Source organism: Azolla caroliniana, unplaced genomic scaffold, assembly GCF_043228905.1.
Source record: "Azolla caroliniana isolate FFs.n. ecotype wild unplaced genomic scaffold, voAzoCaro1.0.p SCAF_3, whole genome shotgun sequence".
Classification (NCBI taxonomy): domain Eukaryota; kingdom Viridiplantae; phylum Streptophyta; class Polypodiopsida; order Salviniales; family Salviniaceae; genus Azolla; species Azolla caroliniana.
Window position 1 is genome coordinate 10,478,277 of NW_028230438.1, and position 19,848 is coordinate 10,498,124.

Sequence of the window (19,848 nt, forward strand, 5' to 3'; positions counted from 1 at the left end):
CCATACTTTTGATTCATGAAGGACATGAACAAAAACAGTCGTCAATAAATGCTTATAACTATCATAATTAAGGATGAAACATTGGATTAGTCTATTAAATAACCTTGATTCATTTAGCAGCTAATGGAAGAAAGTATAAGCACCTATATATTTTACCATGTTTTCAAATAGCAAAAAGTGCCAATTGTCGTTAAGTCGTTTTAAAAACTTGTAAGAGTCAAAATGAAGCGCTCAAAATTTCCCAAACTAATCCACGAGAGTGATGTCTTTGATATGCCAAAAATGTGACAAGATGAGGATGATAACATGATGGATATGAGGAATTGTATTTTATTGTCAAAATGATTCTAGTAACTATAATAGTTTCTCATTTTAGTTTATCTACAAATACAACTACAAATCACAATATTGAATTATGAAGGTGTGAAAGAGAAGTAGTTAAACTTAAATCTAGTTTTATTTCCCTTCTTTTCCTGCATGGAGTTATTGCATTATGTCACAATGCAATGGGCATGGTCACTCTTGGATCGCCCATAAACAGTGACAATCCTATAAAACTTATGTTAGAATAGGATTTTATAGACTTGGGTCGGGGTAAGAGAGATCATGTATCAATACCATTTAAAAAATAGAACAAATTGAAGAGTTAGTTTAGTGAAACTACTCACTAACTCAAACATGGCACAATGTATACAACCAATACCAAAGAGCGTAAAACTAAATTTGTAAGTGTTCATTGAACAATTTAAGAGGGAAAGAAAGAGAAATGGAATTGCCAAACCGAAAGGGATTATTAACCAGCACATTAATCCACACAAACAAACATACATGCACGTGCGCCCATATACACTTTATCATTATTTACAAGAGAGTTTAAATTTACATTTCTCATTTACAAGAATAAACTAATGGTTCAACACAAGAATTATCCGCATAACCTTGTGAAAGTATATCAAAATGTGGGAGAGCAAAGATGAGGGTAAAAAAACCCTCATCATTTCCAATATGTGCAAGTTTAAATAAGGAGGCATGTTGTAGAAGGTGGGTGAAACATACATGCACGTGCACACCATATACACTTTATCATTTTTTACAAGAGAGTTTAAATTTACATTTCTCATTTACAAGAATAAACCAATGGTTCAACACAAGCATTATCCGCATAACCTTGTGAAAGTATATCAAAATGTGGGAGAACAAAGATGACCAAACTCTCACCATTTCCAATAGGCGCCAGTTTAAATAAGGAGGCATGTTGCAGGGTGGGTGCTTATCATCATAAAATGGGGGGTATAGCTTATAAGAGAAGTAACATCGATGAACAAGAGTGTAAGAGGACAAAGAAGAATGTGTGAGGTGCAAGAAAATACAAGGGAATAATGAGATAGTGTAAGAGATAGACGAAGTCTAGAAGGATGTACTAATAAAGTCAATAAGTGCTAGAGGAAGGGGGGGGGGGGGGGGGAGTATATGTATGGGAGAAAATTAAGAAAGGTGAAACTCGAGAGTAAAAAGGGTGACATGAGGGGCATGAGAATACATGACATGAGGAGAACTTCGGACCAAAGGAATAAAGGTTTGTTGCTTGCTCCTATTCTAATGAATCACTAGATTCATCCACCTTTTCTTCTTAGTTGCCTAAATGGGGAAATGTTTTGATGAAAGTTTGTGGCATGTGAGCCACAAATATTTATATATATGTATAGTATTTTGGGATATTGTTGCATAGAAAATGTAATGGGTCATTCACACACTTCTCAAACCTGTAATCTTGGAGGACCTAAAAAGAATGTGAACAAACCAAGTTCTAAATTTTAACATCTTTGAGATTCTAAACCCTAAAACCCCACAACGAGCTTCAAAGTCACAAGAATTAGGTAAATGTCATTCCCAATGGTTTATGAATGGGAAAGATACTTCCATGGTCCATTGATGAAGTGAGCATATTCATTTAAAAACTAACATACAAGTTCACAATCATATAAAAGTCAAGCGTTTCTTACCCTTCCCTTCAACCCACCTCAAGAAGGTAAAATGGTGTCATGAAGAATGGAAGTTAGACAAGTAGATAGGTAGAATATGGTAATCAATGCTCCAAAAATATGATTATATATACTGAAAATTCAGTTGATCGTTTTGTTTCCAACTAAAAACTAGAAATAACACAAGGTAGACAGTACAATATTTTAGATATATACAAGTCAATCACGCCCGGTGGGACTCGAACCCACAATCCCTTGATTAGAAGTCAAGTGCCTTATCCATTAGGCCACGGGCGCAAGTTGATGAGAAAGGAGAATTTTTTCACATTATTATCGAAATTATAGGAAATATCCACACAAAGAAAATCTTACAAAAATAGGAAAAAAACCATTGAGCTAAAATACGTTCCCAGATGAGCATACACATATTCATCGCTACGTAGTCCGGAAGGATTTCCTTTACAAAGGTTCAAAAAGATTACAAGCTTTTGAACAATTGCAAGCAGAAATTACACCTGCTTTTCAGGTTTTTTCTGAGTTAATGCATTACTTGAATACATTACAAGTTAAGTTTGTGTTTCCGGGGTTTCCCAGTCACATAATTATAAGAAAGAAAATGTATCAAAATCCACGCCCTCGCCTGCTCACCCTCTCCATCAATGGGGCTTTACAAAAAGAATATAATTTGAATTCCATTCTGGACTACCTTTACAATCGTTCACAAAGATTACAGGCACTTGTATACCTTCACATGCGAGCTTTTGAACAATGGCAAACGGAAATTACAACTGCTTTTCAGGTTTTTTTCCAGGTTAATGCATTACTTGAATACATTACAAGTTAAGTTTGTTTTTCCGGGTTTTTCCTGGTCACATAATAATTATAAGAAAGAAAATGTATCGAAATCCATGCCCTCGCCTACTCACCCTCTACATCAATGGGGCTTTACAAAAAGAATATAATTTGAATTCCATGTCATTGAATTAAATATCAAGACTTGCTTCCATGATCACATTTGTGATCAAGTGGACTGTGATGGAATGTTGTCGGAAACTTTTGCTGCCTTCCTCAGTTCCGCAACAGCTCTCTTCACATACATAATGTAACCATCCACATTGAACTTCCTTTTACATCCATTATAATTCATATATCGGATCTTTCCAAACACTGGACGTTCTTTCCATCCCTGCGAAACCAAGAGAAAGTACATAGGTATCTTCATAATGACTGAGAAATCTCACAAGAAAAGAAAACTGGTGTCTTTAAGGATTGTAACATACATAAACATGTATATATGTGCATATGTACGCACATACACATATACTTGTATGTTTATGCATATGCATGTGTGTATGTGTGTGCGCATCTTCAGCTTGAGGTCCATATCTGTTATTTTTGTTTTCCCCCCCATTCATGTCTCCCATGCCATTGGTAGGCATTATTCATGCCCTATTTTTTGAATATTTCCAATGTAAATATTCTTTGCAAGTTTTCACATCAATTTGTAGCCTCCCACCAATAATATAATGCATTGCAAAAAAATAGAAGTATTTATAGTGCATACGTAATGTGTGTGTATGTAAGTCTGCACATATACTGCATATATCATGTATACCTATACCTGATCATGTATGCCACATATTGACCACATGCAACCTACATAGCCATTAGGGTCCCGTCCATCCAGTTCATACTGTAAGATAATACAACCAACTCTGAGGGCTTTAAAATAGTTGTGACATTTTATGACATACCAAGTACTAACTTATAAGATGAAGAATATTGACCTTGTCATTGAGGTATATCGCAATAGCTAGTGCTTCCTCTGGCCCGGTTGTCCACTCAAGGATTTTCTTCGCCCAATACATTCTTCAAACAACAAAACAAAATCAAGTTAATTTCCTTCAAAACCAACTGAAACAACATGGTGGGGGGGGGCTAAGAAAATTACCTCATAAATCCATGCATTTTCCCAAGATGAACCATTTCCAATTGAGAAGCATTCCATAGCTTGAAATATAATAAAACCAAAATGTCTGAGATTTAGTAGCCAAGATGTGCAACAGGCACAAGGGATGATAATGTGTATTAAAAAATGGTATACTTACTTCATCATGAGTTTTTGCCTTCTCCAGTTGGTCTCGCCTGGAATATTCAACAGAAAAATCAAAGAATACATGAGAAAATGTCCACGAGTTATCAAGTTCTCAAGCTAGGCTTCTCAAAAAAATAGATTGCCACTCTATAGTTAAATGCTAGGAAATCCCTCTGTGTAGCCTTCTAAAACCATAGGTTAGATCTCAAGCTATATTTTCAGTTGAAAACCTATTAAGAGAGAAAAATATAGGTTATGCAAGAGTATATATTCATATATATATGATATAAACTCTGAAGTACCTCTGGGTTTTACTTCACTTATAGAAATGCATTAGATTTTTGTTTTTCCCCAAATGCCCCTGGTACAACCCCCTTCCCCGAGAAGAGAAAACAGCAATGCATTGGCCATATAATTGCTCAAATTAGCACTCACAATGAAGAAAAAAAGGGGAGGAATTAACCATTATAATTGGCCAAAAAGCACACATAATTAGTTCACGAGGGAATTGACGAAGGGTATGCATGGAGAAAACGAAAACTGAGGAAATAAAGAAGAACAACTCAGGGGTGTATATAGTACTCACGTATAGATATGTTCCCTCTTATCAGAGGCATGCTCTAGCAGTGTGCTCTGTGCCCATTGGTACGCGCCTTGAAGGTTGTCATAGTGAGGTTGATAAAAACAAAAGTTATCTGCTAGCTCTCTTCTAATAATCAGCTCCTCAAGAAAACTATCTATTGCCTGAAAATCCACCAAGCAAATGATATAAAAGGAGAAAACCTCCTCAAAGAAAAAGATATATGACATTGAGAATCGAATCGATGAAGAAGAACCTTTGTATGGGAGGTTCTTAATTTTCGACCCTCCAATGCACAACGTTGGGCGGATATATGACCATAATGCAAGTAAGGTGATAATCCCGAAAGTCCAGAGGGTTTGCTAGGATCATTACGATCATCTGCATAGTTCTTTATCCGTGTCGTGAGGAACCCATTCTTCTTCCCTAAGAGCACATCCATCGCTTCATCTTCTCCAGGTTTACACCATTTGACCTCAGGCACTTCTCCACCCTTCCTAACACGACAAACAAATTTAATAGGCATATTGATTTAAACTTTCAGGCCATGTTCCACTAAGATTTAATAGAAATGCGTTAGTGTTTTAAATTTTTGTTAAAAGCGAAAATTTCTATTCCAATCCATCTTCTTTCATATTTTAAGGTTATAGCTTGTGAGACTAAAACTTTTAGCATTTAGTAATTTTCTTTTGTAATGATAACAAAATCTTCGTGGTACATGAATCTTATCTATAAATTGGATGTAACTGTTTCATACTTTTACCTTGTGACTTCGTCTATGAGTGAGTCCCAATCAATTATATCCGGCTTTTCTGATGCTGACCATGTCTCATTCAAGGCCTCAAGTTGAGGATATTCAACAAGATACTCTGGCAAGTGTTTTTGAATCTTAGTTCGGATCGTTCGAGCACTATATTCCAATTTATCGGATGAAACCCACAATGGTACTACATTGTGAGCATCGACCTCATATACATCAACAAAAGGGGGTACTCTTTGACAAACACCCTTACGCCACTCTCTACAAATTCTTAATGGAGAAAAATCAACAACAAGCGTCGATGCGCTGCATTTTTCGAGAAGAGCGGGAATGTTGTCCTCCGGTTCTCCCTGTGTAATGTATCAAAGATTCAACAACGAATCCACAATTTTTATCAAAACGGAAATGTATAAGATCGCACGGTCATCACAACCTCCATGAAGTATATGGATATAAATGTTAGACCTTTGATTATATCTCTTTTAGCACCTTTCATATACATGCCTCTTTGAGCCACATATTAGAGGGAGAGTAGATTTGTTCCACAAGTATACAGCCATGATCTACCCCTAAGAGAATCACATGAGTTCCTGCCTGTATTCCACTTGGATTTTGTTAGAAATTATGGTAAACCGTTTAACAGTTCAGAAGCACACCCCTAAAAGAAACGCGAGAATTACTAGCTATATTGATTTCTTGTTGGATGTTACTGCAAAAACTCTCAACAGTCAGGAAGAAACATGCATTTCAAGTATGTTTTACTTGACTTTGGTGCAGAAATTCCTTGCTTTTTTTATAGAAGCTAACTGAAAAACACATCACAAATATTCCAACTACATTCCACTTTATTTCTGCTAAGCCATCATTATGCAAACAGCCTAAAACCTAAAGCCTAATACAACCCTGTAACCTAAAACCCTGCTATTTTTATTATTATTAAAGAAGAATCTCTAATTGAGAAACCCTCAACATACTCACCCTGACGAGGAAGAAGGGTATATTAAGGGCTGCAAGTTTTTTCTCAACAATCCGAAGGCCTCTGAGCATGAATGCGAAATGCCGAGCCCGAGCTCCGAGAAAGCTTTCGACAAGATTGAACACAACACCAAGAGATGCACCTTTCCTCTTTGCTGTCTCAAAGGCATAAAGAAGCGCCCAATTGTCTATGGATCTCTGATCTCTAGACATCCAGTAAAGAACAGGGGCCCCTGTTCCTGCTGATTCAATGGAGGATTTCTTCAGCAATCGAACTCTGTTAGGGTTTGTTGCAGAAGAAATTGATGATGATGATGATGATGATGATGATGATGGTAACGATGATACAGATGGTGATGCTGAAGAAAAAGAAGTTGACCCATCGTAGTCTGTGCTCTGTTTCTTATTCTTCTTAAGTGGGGTTGAGAGAGAAGGAGAATGAGGGTTAGGGTTAGGGTTTATGGGTCTCTTTCTTGCCGAGAGGAGCTTTGTTGCAGACCCGGGGGTCGCCATGGCGGGAAAAGAAGGAAGAAAATCGCAGAGGAAAAGTAGTTAAATCAAATGCGTATCACACATACATACATACATACATATAACGAAGGAGGAGTGAGATTCTCTGTCTCTGCACGCCTCCTGAGACTGTGCGGGGCATGCCACGTCGTCACGTGACGTGGCTCCTCAAGAGCCTTGACACGTCACCCCTCTCTCTTTCTATTGTACCATGCTATTATTGGAGACCTAACGAGGAGGAGTTATCCAAAGTCAACCTTAGAGAGAAGCTCATGCACGCTGAGGGAATAAATGCAATCCTTGAGCTCAAAGCCTTAGAACAAAGGGATTGATCTCTATGGTCTTATGACAAGTTGGTCAAGGCAAGTGCCCTAATGAGAATCTTGACTAATACGCAGGATCCCATAATGTTTCAAGGCAAGTACACAAGATCCCATAATACGCTACTCGTATGGATATAGCTTTTAAACATGGGGATCATAGGGTAAGGCTTGTGAACACCAAATTCGTGCCACCAGAGTCAAGCTAGACTTCTACTTCTTTAGTACTTTTGCTAGTCGTGAGGAGCCACGATAAGATCCCAAACGAAGAAATCCTCACAAGTGAACATAACCCTGATAACCCAACACACAATGACAACAAAAGAAAAATGACTCGACAATACTTTGATCCTTCCAAACGTTGCCAACCTCTTTTTAATATTCAACACTCTTCCCGTATGAGAGAGGCTCACATGCTTGTGTGATTTGTTTGAAGCTCTCGATACTATCTTGTTTATCTAGGCCAGATTATTCGTAATGTTTATATTACTACTAAAAGGTGTGGATTTTAGGATAGTATTCTTTTGATATTTTTTGAAAACTCAGGGGCATTTGGAAACATAAAGCCCCTACCTTTTTGCCCTAATAATAGTGTTACGAGCATGACCATATAATATCTCGTGGTAAGATTGTACCGTAGTATTCTATACACGTGGATAAAGTGTGAGGGTTAACGAGAGTGTAGAGAAGGGAAGGATTGCTTTTAATCCTTGGGATTGAGACAACCCATTAAGGCCAAGTGTGAACTTGCCTTGTGGCCTTAGGTCTGGCTATAAATATGGGGCCTAGTTACCCTCATTTGACACATTATCGACTACATCGAGACTCTGTCCTCGTGGTGATTCAACTCTTGTAGTGAGTGCACCAATACAAAGTACAACTCGACGCCACGACGGTGGTATGGGATACCGATTGAGGCTCGAATCCATCTCGATCCCTTTGCTCAGGGGTGGTCGGATGGATTGGCACGCTTCTTTCTCTCCTTTCTTTTCTATTTATCTATTATATCCTTATAGTAAGCTTACATTAGGATCTAGCTCTAACAATTGGTATCCGAGCCTCGATTCCTAATGTTTCTTTTGTTGATTGTTGTTTTTTGGTTGGATGGTGATCGATCGATGTGCGGTCGAGCTTGATCCAGAAACATGGCAACAAAAGAACTTCGGCATTCCTTTCTTTCCTTTTTTTAATATTCTTTCTTCTCCCATTCTAATCATGTTTATGTCATTATGCATTATTTCAATCATTGAGATATGTTGTAGTGGTAATCGATTGGTTGTATAAAATGTACATGTGTACAGATATGAGGTCATTTCCTCAATTGTTATACGATTTGTGTCGTATGCGCAAGAGGTCAATACCTCGATTGCGTATTACGTTCGCTACATATGTTACGTTGTGTATGAGGTCCATACCTCAATTGTTATATATTGGCTATGTGATTTGTGTCATATGTGTAAGAGGTCAATATCTCAATTCCGTATTACGTACACTCTTGTTTTTTTGGATGTTACGTGTGTGTAGAGGCTATATGCCTCAATTACGTATCTCGATTACATCATTAGTTGGTTATGTTTTGGTTGACGATTCTTTTATATACACATATGTAATCACATGTATACGTTAATCATATACATGTCATGAAAATATATGTGAGTATATTAGAAATTTGTTATGTTATGTTAATTGATCGATGGTTGTCTTTCGGGGAAGGATCTGTTACGAATATGTCCCTCCAATGGGAGGAGCCGCCTGATTGGATGAGAGCCGACAGTCAAAGCGTCGACTCAGAGAGAGTTGATCGAGGTCGGAGACACGACCGACTAGTTCTAAACTCTCAGAACTATGTAGATTGGAAGATAAAGATGGAGGACCTTCTCATAGTCAAAGACATGTACGAGCCGATCGACATGAGTTTCCAGATGCGTAGCTATTTAGGGTGACTGCGGAAAACACAGTAGACGAAATGGTGGCCGATGACGATAAATGGCTCACTAACATGGAACAATTCTTGAGCACCAGACTGCCTCTGGACGAATTCAATCGGGACGAACAGAAACGGTTGGCAGTCCAAAGCCGTCATTTTTGTGTATTACAGGACACGTTGTACCACAAGGGAGCTAATGGAATATGGCGACGCGTGGTTCGGAGCGACGAAGCCCATTGCGGAGTGGCCACTATGCTGGGGACACTACATCACGAAAATTTTGGAAAAGTGGATTATGGTGGCCGACAACCCTGAAAGACGTGATCCGGTAAGGAATGCGATCTCTGTCAACAGATGAGCCAACCCACAGAACAAGCACGAATGCTGCACCAACTAGTCTTGCCATTGGATCCTTTTCAGAAATGGGGTTTGGATTTTGTAGGACCATTCAAGCCGTCGGCAATGCAAATCGGCAACCGGTATATTATTGTCGCAGTCAATTACTGTACAAAGTGGGTAGAAGCCAAAGCTCTGCGAGACAACACCGCAACATCGACAACAAAATTTCTATGTGAATACATTTGGTGCAGATATGGTTGTCTGATCGAGCTTATCAATGATTAGTATTAGAGACATGTACTAAAGTAAGCATTAGATAAGGATAGATCTAGGTAGATAGAAAGAAATGAGAGAGAAAGAAGGGTGCCGATCCACCCGACCACCCCCGAGCGAAGGGATCGAGACGGACTCGAGCCTCGATCGGCGTCCCATACCATTGCCATGGCGTCAAGTCGTACCTGGTGCTGGTGCGCTCGCTACAAGAGTTGACCCACCACAAGACAGAGTCTCGACGTAGTCAACAAGATCGTCAAATGAGGGTAGCTAGGCCTCTTATTTATAGTGATACCCAAGGCCCCCCCAGCCATGTTCACACTTGGCCTAATGGGTTGTCTCAATCCCGAGGATTAAAAGTAATCCTCCCCTTCTTTAGACTCTCGTTTAACCCTCACACTTATCCACGTGTATAGAATACTATGGTAAATTCTCACCACGGGATATTATATGGTCATGCCCGTAACATACTCCCCCTCTTTAAAACATTGCACTCTTGCAATGGAAAGTTAAGGAAGTTAGTTCTGAGAGTACTCTTGTGTTCCCAGGTGGCATCTTTTATTGATTTATCCATCCATTTTATTTTAAATTCTTGGATTTCTTTAGTACGTAATTTTTTTGTTTTAACATCGAGAATTCTTTCTGGTACATGTGGTTTAGAAGATAATTCTTCAGAAGTAACCAGAGTTCCAGTTGTAACTGTATTGTCGCCAGAACCTAGAAGTTCTTTTAGATGACTCACATGAAAAAATGGATGAATTCCAACACCATCGGGAAGAGCGAGACGATAGGTTGTTGACCCAATCCGTTTGAGGACTGTAAAAGGTCCACACAACCGTGGGGCTAACTTAGCGCACTTACCCGTAGACAATGTCTTAGAATTGTGAGGTACACATAAAAATACCTTTTGTCCAGGTTTGAATACACGAGGTTGCCTATGATGATCGACATAAAAACGCGCTCTATCTTGAGCTGTTTTTATATTATCTCGTTATCGTGAAGAAAATCGTCCCTAGGCGGAAACCGAGTTTAGCGTGTGTAAACCAGCCCTTACACGCGATCACACTTTTCGTTGTATGGTAAGTAGGTAGGTACAAGTCGACTGAGGTGAAATCCTAGGTAGCACGTAGTCAATAGGGAGAGAATCGAGGTGTATCTCTATCCAAAAGGAAAGAGAATTAATGTGATGTAACAGATGGTAACGGCCTCCCTCCTTGGGCTATAAAAGAGAGGGAGAGGAATGGGAAGGGTATTGTGCGTTAGAGAGGACGAAGTGTTGCCGGACTGGGACCGAGCCCTTCTCCTCTGCCACTCTCCATAGCCATTTTGCGCAGGTTTTCCGGAGGCTGACTCTGCTCCGTGGAATGCCCGTGTGCTTCCGACTGAGTCTCCATCTCGCTCTTCTGTGTGTGAGTGAATATGCGTCGGTGTTCGCCTTGCCGGCCTGTTAGTTGTAACCATCTTGATATATATATATATATATTTATATACATACGTGTTTATATACTCGGAGCTCTAGTCATCTCGTTTTGCTGTGTTGTTGGACTGTGATTCCTGTGTACTCCCGTGTCTACGTGTGTGCAAGTGCGTCCGTTGTCTTTCCGTTCTCCTCCTTCTCAACTATTTCTCGGTCCAAGACCTCGGTGGTCCCGCCTCGTTCTCCACGCACGCGCGTAACAACGCGACATATTTGGTGAATCTGACGTGAAATAGGCGGTAGAGGAATAGAAAGATGAGGGGGTCGGATCTCGCGGAAGGCATGGCTTCGGCTGTGGATCAGATAGTGAGTGCGCGCGAAGGCGCAAGCGCCCTCGATAGGGCTATTGAAGCAGTCGTCAGCAGGATAGGCCGGTTCAGTGGGAAGGACGCCACGAGTTATTTGGAGGCCTACCGGGCCGAGATGGTAATGAGAGACATTTCGGAAGAAAGGCGACTGACTGGATTCCCTTGGGTGGCGATGCCGGGCATCCATGCGGAGGTGCTCGAGGTACGGGCTGAGAGCCTGACTTGGGAAGAGTTTGAAGGTCGGCTCCTCGAAAAATACGGGCTTGATGACGAGCTTCGGCTCTTGAAACGGGACTTCATGGAATGGGTAGAGACCCCTGAAAAGGGGAGAAACGCGCCGGTGCTCCTCCGGGAGTTTGAAGAACGTTTCGCGCGTCTTTCGGCGCTCAACCGGACCATACTAGACACAAGTCGCGTCTTGCTGTTCATTAAGTCGGTGGATGCGAGGGACCGGGAGAGAGTCTGTGGCCGTTTCGACAAACGGCGAGAGTGGGTCGATAAAGGATCTGTTGAGAGACAAGCTCAACATTTGTGCGTAATACGATGCGTAACCAGTGCGTAGATTGGGTGCATAAAACCGGTACGCAGACCGGTGCGTAGAAAGGCCGTATCGGTGCGTAGACCGAAAGGCCGTTAGAAAGATATTCCTCATAAGGAATAGTTTTGGGAGTAAGTGTCGAGGCTCATTTATGAGCAGTCAAGTACTGTCAGTACTTGTGTCAGCCCACTGTCAGGGCTTGTATAAAAGTGCTAACTGAGCACATCCTATGTACAGATTGAGTATTATTTTTCGAATTTAAGTTCTTGTGTTACTCTCTCTCTGTCTTCCCCCGTGCATACTGTGAAGACCTAAGCTTTCCATTAAACCTGCGTTTTTTGTTGTTCGGTTTTCCTATATTGCTTCCGCACGCCATTCTTTTCATGGTATCAGAGTGCGAGGGTTGAGAACCTCTGCAGCTAACTTTGCTTGAAGGAAAAACCAACGAAGAAGAACAAGGAAAACGATGGACAGAGGAATGGCTAGCTCGCTTCCAACGGAGAAGCTCGACAGAACCAACTACGCATCTTGGTCCTACAAGATGCACCAGTACCTGCTCAGACATGGTTACTAGAGCTATGTCGATGGAGCAAATGACACAACACCCGATTCGACACACAAAGACTTCCCGATGTGGGAACAATCGGCGAGCAGAGTGCTATACTGCTTCGCGTCTTGTGTGGGTGAACAACTGCCAAGCTACGTTCGGGACGCAAAAACGCCGAAGGGTGCATGGGAAAATCTAAAGAAGGTTTTCGCCGCGAGCACCACAGCCAGGAAGCTTCAGCTTCGACAGGAGTTGAGCAACCTATGACAATGCGATTTGTTGGTGGCTAACTATACCTCGAGGATTAAGGACATATGCGACTCCTTAGCTTCCATCGATGTGAACATCGAGGAAAGCGAGATGGTCCAGGTTTGTCTCGGGGGTTTGGCGTCAAAGTTCGGGGCGTTCCGAATTGCAGTGTGTAGCCGGGAGAATATGCCGTCCTTTTTCGACTTACAGTCGATGCTCCTGGTAGAGGAGAACCACGCGGGTGCGTCGACGAGCACGCACACCGACAACAAGATGTTGTACACGGAGGGAGAAAGGCCCCGTGGTCGTGGCGGACGAGGCGAGTCGGTACGCAATGGAGGCGGCCGACAGGATCAAGGAAGAACGCATCAAAGTGATGCCGACATCAATTCCGGACCCTCCGGAAACAGGGGGAGTCGAGGTGACGAGAACCAGAAAGGGAAATCCGCCACGGAATGCTGGTACTGTGGCAAGAAAGGCCACAGGGAGAGCGAGTGCTAGAAGAAGCGTGCCGAGTCGGAGAGGTCTGGTTCCGGACATATCGACAAAGGAAATCGGCAGCGATCGCACTACACCGAAGGATCTGGAAAAGCCGGAAAAGGGTCAGTCTTCGTGACGATACACGAAGCAAACTCAATGAAACAATCCGCCCCAAAATCAGACGAGGTGTGGTATGTCGACTCCGGCTCATCAAACCACATGACATGCCACAAGGAGTGGTTCTCATACCTTGAGAAACTGACGCAACCAGGAGTAGTCGCAACTAGAGATGACACTCCGCATCCGATCGTGAATGTCGGTGAAGTTCCCTTGAGCTATGTCGGGCAGAAAGGGAAACTTATGAACGTGTTACACGTCCCGACCATCACGAAGAATTTGGTGTCGGTCGGGCAAATCGTCGACCAGGGGATGCAGGTTCGGTTTACGCATCTTGGGTGCTTCACTGAGGAAGAAGGCCGTATTATTGCACAAGGGTGCAGAGATGGGAGGATGTTTATCCTCAACTCTACTGACGGTGGCACCGCAATGTTCGCGAAGGGACAAAAAGTCGAGTCGGACATCGACTTATGGCACAAACGGATAGGCCACGTCAACTACCAGCGGCGTCAAGACCTGCAATCGAAACAAGTGGTGTTTGGATTGCCCAAATTTAGTGGCTGGAAGGCACAAATTTGTGAAGCCTGCCAGCTTGGGAAGCAACACCGACTTCCTTTCCCAAACGAGCGTAATCGGAGCCAGAATAAGCTAGACTTGATACACTCTGATGTGTGGGGGCCGGCACAAAACGTTAGTCTTGGCGGGAGCCGATATTTTGTCTCCTTCATCGACGACTACACACGGCACACGTGGATCTACCTCATTGAGAGGAGAAGCGAAGTCTTCAACTGTTTCCGGGACCTCAAAGGGTTTGTGGAAACGGAAACAGGAAGAAAGATCAAGTGCCTGCGGTCGGATGGCGGAAAAGAATACTTTTCTGGTCAATTCAACGGTTATCTACAATAGATGAGAATTCGGCGCGAATTCAGTTGTAGATACACGCCGGAGCAAAACGGCGTGGCCAAGAGAAAAAATCGGTCGGTTGTGGAAGCTGCACGCACAATGCTGGAGGAGAAGAGCCTGCCCAAGTTCTATTGGGCCGAGGCGGTAAGAACCGTTGTATACATCCAGAACCGGATCGGAGAAAAAGTGTCGGCGCACGAACTATACTTTGGAACAAAGCCGAACTTGCGACACTTACGAGTTTTCGGTAGCATTGTGTATGTGCATGTGCCGAAGGAGAAAAGGAGGAAGTTGGACGCAAAAGCCGAGAAGTGTATCTTGGTCAGCTATGCGGTACGTAAGCGGCACTAAGGACCGCGGACTGCTATATCGGACCGATACAACTCCGTAGTTGGTCGGCTACACTGATGCCGACTGGGCCGGCAATGTCGTCGATCGTTGATCCACGTCCGGACATGCGTTCTCTCTTGGGAGTGCCGCGATAGCGTGGAGTAGCAAGAAGCAGCCGACAGTTGCACTATCGAGCACCGAAGCCGAGTATAGAGGAGCGGCTGTCGCAACATGCGAAGCCATTTGGTTGAAGCGGCTACTTAAGGATCTGCAAGAGGATGTGTCTGATCCAACGACGATCTACTGCGACAACCTTAGCAACATCCAACGCGCAAAGAACCCCATCTTCCACGCACGGACCAAGCACATTGAGGTGCACTACCATTTTGTCCGTGAGCGTGTCCTTTCTAGTGAAGTCGAACTTCAATATGTTCCGACAGATCGGCAGACCGCCGACATCCTCACCAAGCCTCTTGGTCTGGACAAGTTGCGGCAATTTTCGAGTGCGCTTGGGTTGCGTCACTTCGATGTGCCGAACTTGAGGGGGAGAAACGTCCTAGATGACCACGAAAGGGAGCAGGAAAGGAGCGGAAAAGACCTCGAATCGACTGAAGAAGCCGAGAGCGGATCTGCGGAAGAGTCTGAAAGCGGACACAAGGGGAGTAGCCGAAAGAAAGAGCCAAAGCCAACTAGGCATGGGGGAGATGACGCCGTCAAGGGCGAGAAGACCGGAGACGAGTTGGAGACAGCCAACTCGGATGAGAGCGAAAACCGATCGGAGGTAGCCGAGTCGGTTCAGATGTTTGATTCAGATACACTGAATCAACTGAGGGCCAAGTGGAAAAGAAGGCAGCAGGAGAAGCGCCAACACCGCGACAGCAAGGGACCTGTGAAGGGCCGTGGGAGCAGACAAGCTGACCAGAAGGGTCGAAGCGCGCGGAGTCGAACAGGCCGAGGAGCGCGAGCGAGGCGTGGAGCTAGGAGAAGCCGGAGCGTAGGTCCGGCAGAGCAGGTAGAACCTCAAGTTGAGCTTGAGGGGGAGTGTTGAGAGACAAGCTCAACATTTCTGCGTAATACGATGCGTAACTAGTGCATAGACTGGGTGCATAAAACCGGTACGCAGACCGGTGTGTAGAAAGGCCGTATCGGTGCGTAGACCGAAAGGCCGTTAGAAAGATATTCCTTGTAAGGAATAGTTTTGGGAGTAAGTGTCGAGGCTCATTTATGAGCAGTCAAGTACTGTCAGTACTTGTGTCAGCCCACTGTCAGGGCTTGTATAAAAGTGCTCACTGAGCACATCCTATGTACAGATTGAGTATTATTTTTCGAATTTAAGTTCTTGTGTTACTCTCTCTCTGTCTTCCCCCGTGCGTACTGTGAAGACCTAAGCTTTCCATTAAACCTGCGTTTTCTGTTGTTCGGTTTTCCTATATTGCTTCCGCACGCCATTCTTTTCAGGATCAATAGGGGCGGGCTCTGTAGCAGCAAGGAAACTCGAGCCAACCCTGCCAGCGCGAAGGGAAGAGACCCGAGACTGGCTCTAGACCGGATCGACTTCGACCAGCATGGTCAAAGGCTCGTTCGGAGGAGCAGCTCTAGAGGAGTTGACTAGGATGGTAAAGGACCTCTAGACTGCACATGCACAGAGGGACAACGGTGAACAGGCCCGTGTTCGAAGGCCTCTAGCTGGAAACTGGTGTTTGTGGTGCGACGCGGTCGGGCACGTCCGGAAGGACTACGGGGACTTCGCCGAGGCAATGAGAGCCAACGTGGTGTACCTATGGAACGGTTGGGTGCACGCTAGTGAGACCCGAAGGGCCTTGGACCTGAATGTCGGACGAGGGGGTATGAAACGGCTGATGGAAGAAGTGGCGGCTCGCCACGCAGAGACCGTCCACTACTCGGCGTCGGCTGGGATCCAGGCCGGAGGTGGTGAGGCCCGGAAGACGAACGAAGCCGGATTCTGGCCGCGGATGCTGGAAGGCCTCGTCAACGCACGGCTAAGGAAAGAAGAAGCGGACTGCGCGGAAAAACGGGTCTGGGAGGTAATCGGGTGGAGTGACCCCGTCGAAGAGAAGACAGGCTTCGTTGAAGCCGCATGCCAGAACTACGAGGCTTTGGTGGAAGACAAGCGAGTAGGTAAAACCGGAGGGGCCGGGCCCTCGCAACGGTACGAGACCCGATTCGGTCAAAGGCAGAATGAGGCCAGTGCGACTGGCGCACCGGATAAAGCCAAGAAGGCCGGGTACCGGTTGAGCACGGAAATCGAAAGGACCACGGACCTGCGAAAGGTCCTAGAGGAACGTATCCTCGACAACAAAGTGGACCTGTCGCTGAGGGAAGTGCTTAGGATCGCCAAGAAGGAGTTCCACGACTCCATCGTAGACTTGGTGAAGAGGAAGAGGTTGTTGATAGAGCCAGAGCCGGAGAAGCCGGTGGAAGTGCGAGCGATTCACATAGAGGACATGGCGCTAGAAGATGAGTTGGCGGAGAGCCACTATTCGAGGCCGCACTGGGCTAGAGCGACCACGGAGACCCCTGTTAAGGTCGGGAATGTCTAGGAGCCGGTGGTGGCGTTGGTGGACCACGGTTCAGAAATCAACTTGATGTCCTTGGACTTCTACAAAAAGGGGAAATGGCCAATCAACACCAAACACGGCTAGAAAATACGGGCAGCGATGCGCACCACGGAAGAACTACATGGAGCCTGCCCGAACGTACGAGTGACAATCGGCGATGTCGAGATCGACCAACACTTCTTCGTGCAGGAGAGGTCCTCACATCCGGTTATACTAGGAGAATCATACATCACGGCGGCACGGATGGAGACCAAGGTGTTGGACAACGGTTCGGCCTATGCAAGAGTCAAGAGCTAGGACGGGCGTCACTCGGTCCAGTTCCTGACGGTGCAACCAAACCATGAGCGTAATCGCGAAACCCGAGGGGATTTTTAGAGAGGGCTATCAAGGTGTGGGGCCGCGATAGTCCGGACACCCCGGAAAAACCCCACAAATGTACAGTAGGGAAGAAGACCTGTACTATAGGTAGGAAATTTTGGTTCTTCGATAGCGGGGGTTGTACGATTGCCGGCGTTGTTGGCCGGGAGAAGAAGAGGACGGAGAAGCGACTTCGGGCATGCGGAGTCCTCGGCCCTGGAGAGGAAATCAATGGAGCCGTGGAGGTGGTCTCTTTCGATGACACCTTGGGACAGTTATGAGAGGTGGTCGGAGGAGGCCTTAAAAGGACTGGACGATTCCGGTATGTTCGGAAGGGATGTACGAAGTCATCGCCGACTTCTGTAACGGGCTCGAGTCGAATCGGACGGCCCGGGTGAACACAAAGTACAAGACTGTGGACCGGAAGGTGAGGCCAGTAGCGGCACCCTTGCCGGAGGGCAACGAGTTATGAGTAAAGGGGGTGCGTCGGACCCGAGTTTGCGAGATCCGGCCAGTATAGGACACACGTTCACCGATATAAAGCTACGAGAGCTCAAGATCGGTGGGGGTGACTTTCTACTGCCGGCGGAAGAGGACCGGTTTCGGAGAATGCTCAGGAGGCACGAGAAGGCTTTTGCATTCTCATCGGAGGAGATCGGGTGCGTAGACCCGACAGTTGTGGAACCGATGGTGATCTTCATGGTACCGCATGTGCTATGGAACCTCAGACCGATTCTGGTACCGAGAGCTCACATCCCGAAGCTGATGGAGCTGTTGAAATAGAAGGTCGAGATGGGCATCCTCGAACCGTCGAGTGCCCCATACTTGAATCGGTGGTTTACTGTGCCAAAGAAGAACGACACATCACGTTTTATTCAAGACATGCAACCGGTTAACAAGGTGACCATTCGGAACGCAGGAATCAGACTGACCATAGACGAGTTCGCGGAGGCCTTCGCCGGAAGGTCGATTTACTCTGTCGGTGATCTGTACTCGGGGTACGACCAGTTCCAGCTAGCTGTGGAGAGCAGGGATATCACGACGATGCAAACTCCTCTCGGTCTAGTACGGATGTGTACCCTACCACAAGGCGGGACGAACTCGGTAGCGCATATGGTGAACGCAATGAACAAGGTGTTGAGGGACTGCATCCCGGACATCACCATGCCATTCTTGGACAACATCCCGATAAAGGGGTGTCCGATGGAAGATGCGGACAAGACTGTCGGGCCGGACGGATGCCGGAGGTTCGTCATGAACCACATCAACGACTGCGAGAAGGTGCTGCAGAGGCTTGAGAGCGCACGACTCACCTTCTCCGGAGAAAAATCAGCGTTCGGGCAGTCAGAGATCTTGGTGGTCGGACACCTGTGCGGGCCTTACGGTAGGAAACCGTCTCCGGCAAAGGTAGAAGCCATCTCCACGATGAAGGACGATTGCGGGTCGGTTACGGAGGTCCGTAGATTCTTGGGGCGTGCGCATTCTACCACATCTGGATTCCGCACTACGCGCATGTTGCGGAGCCGCTCTACGGGCTATTGAAGAAAGGGCGTAGGTTCGAGTGGAGGACGGAGCACACGGAGTCGGTCCGGAGACTAAAGGAGGCGCTTACGGTAGCACCAGCTCTTCGTAAAGCGGCTTACGGCAAGGGCGTCCCCATCTACGTGACGGTGGACACTAGCCCGACCGAGATCGGGTGGGTGTTATTCGCTTAGCCGGACAAGGCCTAACACAAGGTGTCACGGAGACACTTCACCAAAGGGGTGATTACGGCATAGGATTAAGATTCAACGATTACACCGACTTACGTAGGTTACACGATTAGATTTCTTTGGTTAATTACACGCGTAAGATATAACAGTGATTACAGAACGGAAATCAAGACAGAAGTATAAACATCATAAGCTCTATTAATTATCCGCTGCGATTACAATGGGGTCCGGGCCTTTAAATAGGTTTCCGGCCCGTAGTACAAAACGGTGCCTATCGCACCTATTCGGGATCCGTCCGGATCTGGAACGGCATACCGTTTCCAGTCCGTCCGTCCACACTATGCTCATTTACAACCATATTTAATTAATTCCTTCACTCCGTATTTTGGACTCCTTGCCGGCCGGTAACACATGGCACGCCCGTGGGACAGTACCTTGTACGTCGAACCCTGCTCGGCCCCTTCATTGTTCACCCAAATTGTCCAAAATA

The 19,848-nt window shown here is 45.2% G+C and overlaps 1 protein-coding gene and 1 non-coding gene across 3 annotated transcripts; both read right to left on the reverse strand.

Annotated features, from left to right (window-relative positions):
- Window positions 1–2,206: 2,206 nt before the first annotated feature.
- Window positions 2,207–2,279, reverse strand: TRNAR-UCU (transfer RNA arginine (anticodon UCU)). Its single transcript has one exon. It is a non-coding gene; the product is annotated as a tRNA-Arg (tRNA).
- Window positions 2,280–2,468: 189 nt separating this feature from the next.
- Window positions 2,469–6,934, reverse strand: PHR1 (photolyase 1). 2 transcript variants are annotated; one of them, XR_015529470.1, is made up of 10 exons: window positions 6,396–6,934; window positions 5,421–5,767; window positions 4,914–5,154; window positions 4,664–4,821; window positions 4,091–4,127; window positions 3,934–3,992; window positions 3,770–3,851; window positions 3,604–3,675; window positions 2,909–3,168; window positions 2,469–2,631 (listed from the first exon to the last, which is right to left on the reverse strand). XR_015529470.1 is itself a non-coding variant. In XM_087316594.1 (9 exons), exons 1-9 carry the CDS (start codon window positions 6,903–6,905, stop codon window positions 3,004–3,006), a joined length of 1,671 nt encoding a protein of 556 aa, XP_087172720.1. In that variant the 5' UTR covers window positions 6,906–6,934; the 3' UTR covers window positions 2,797–3,003. The 2 variants fall into 2 exon arrangements, 1 of the variants encoding a protein (XP_087172720.1); XM_087316594.1 differs by lacking the exon at window positions 2,469–2,631 and having other exon boundaries at window positions 2,797–3,168.
- Between the last annotated feature and the right edge of the window lie 12,914 nt (window positions 6,935–19,848).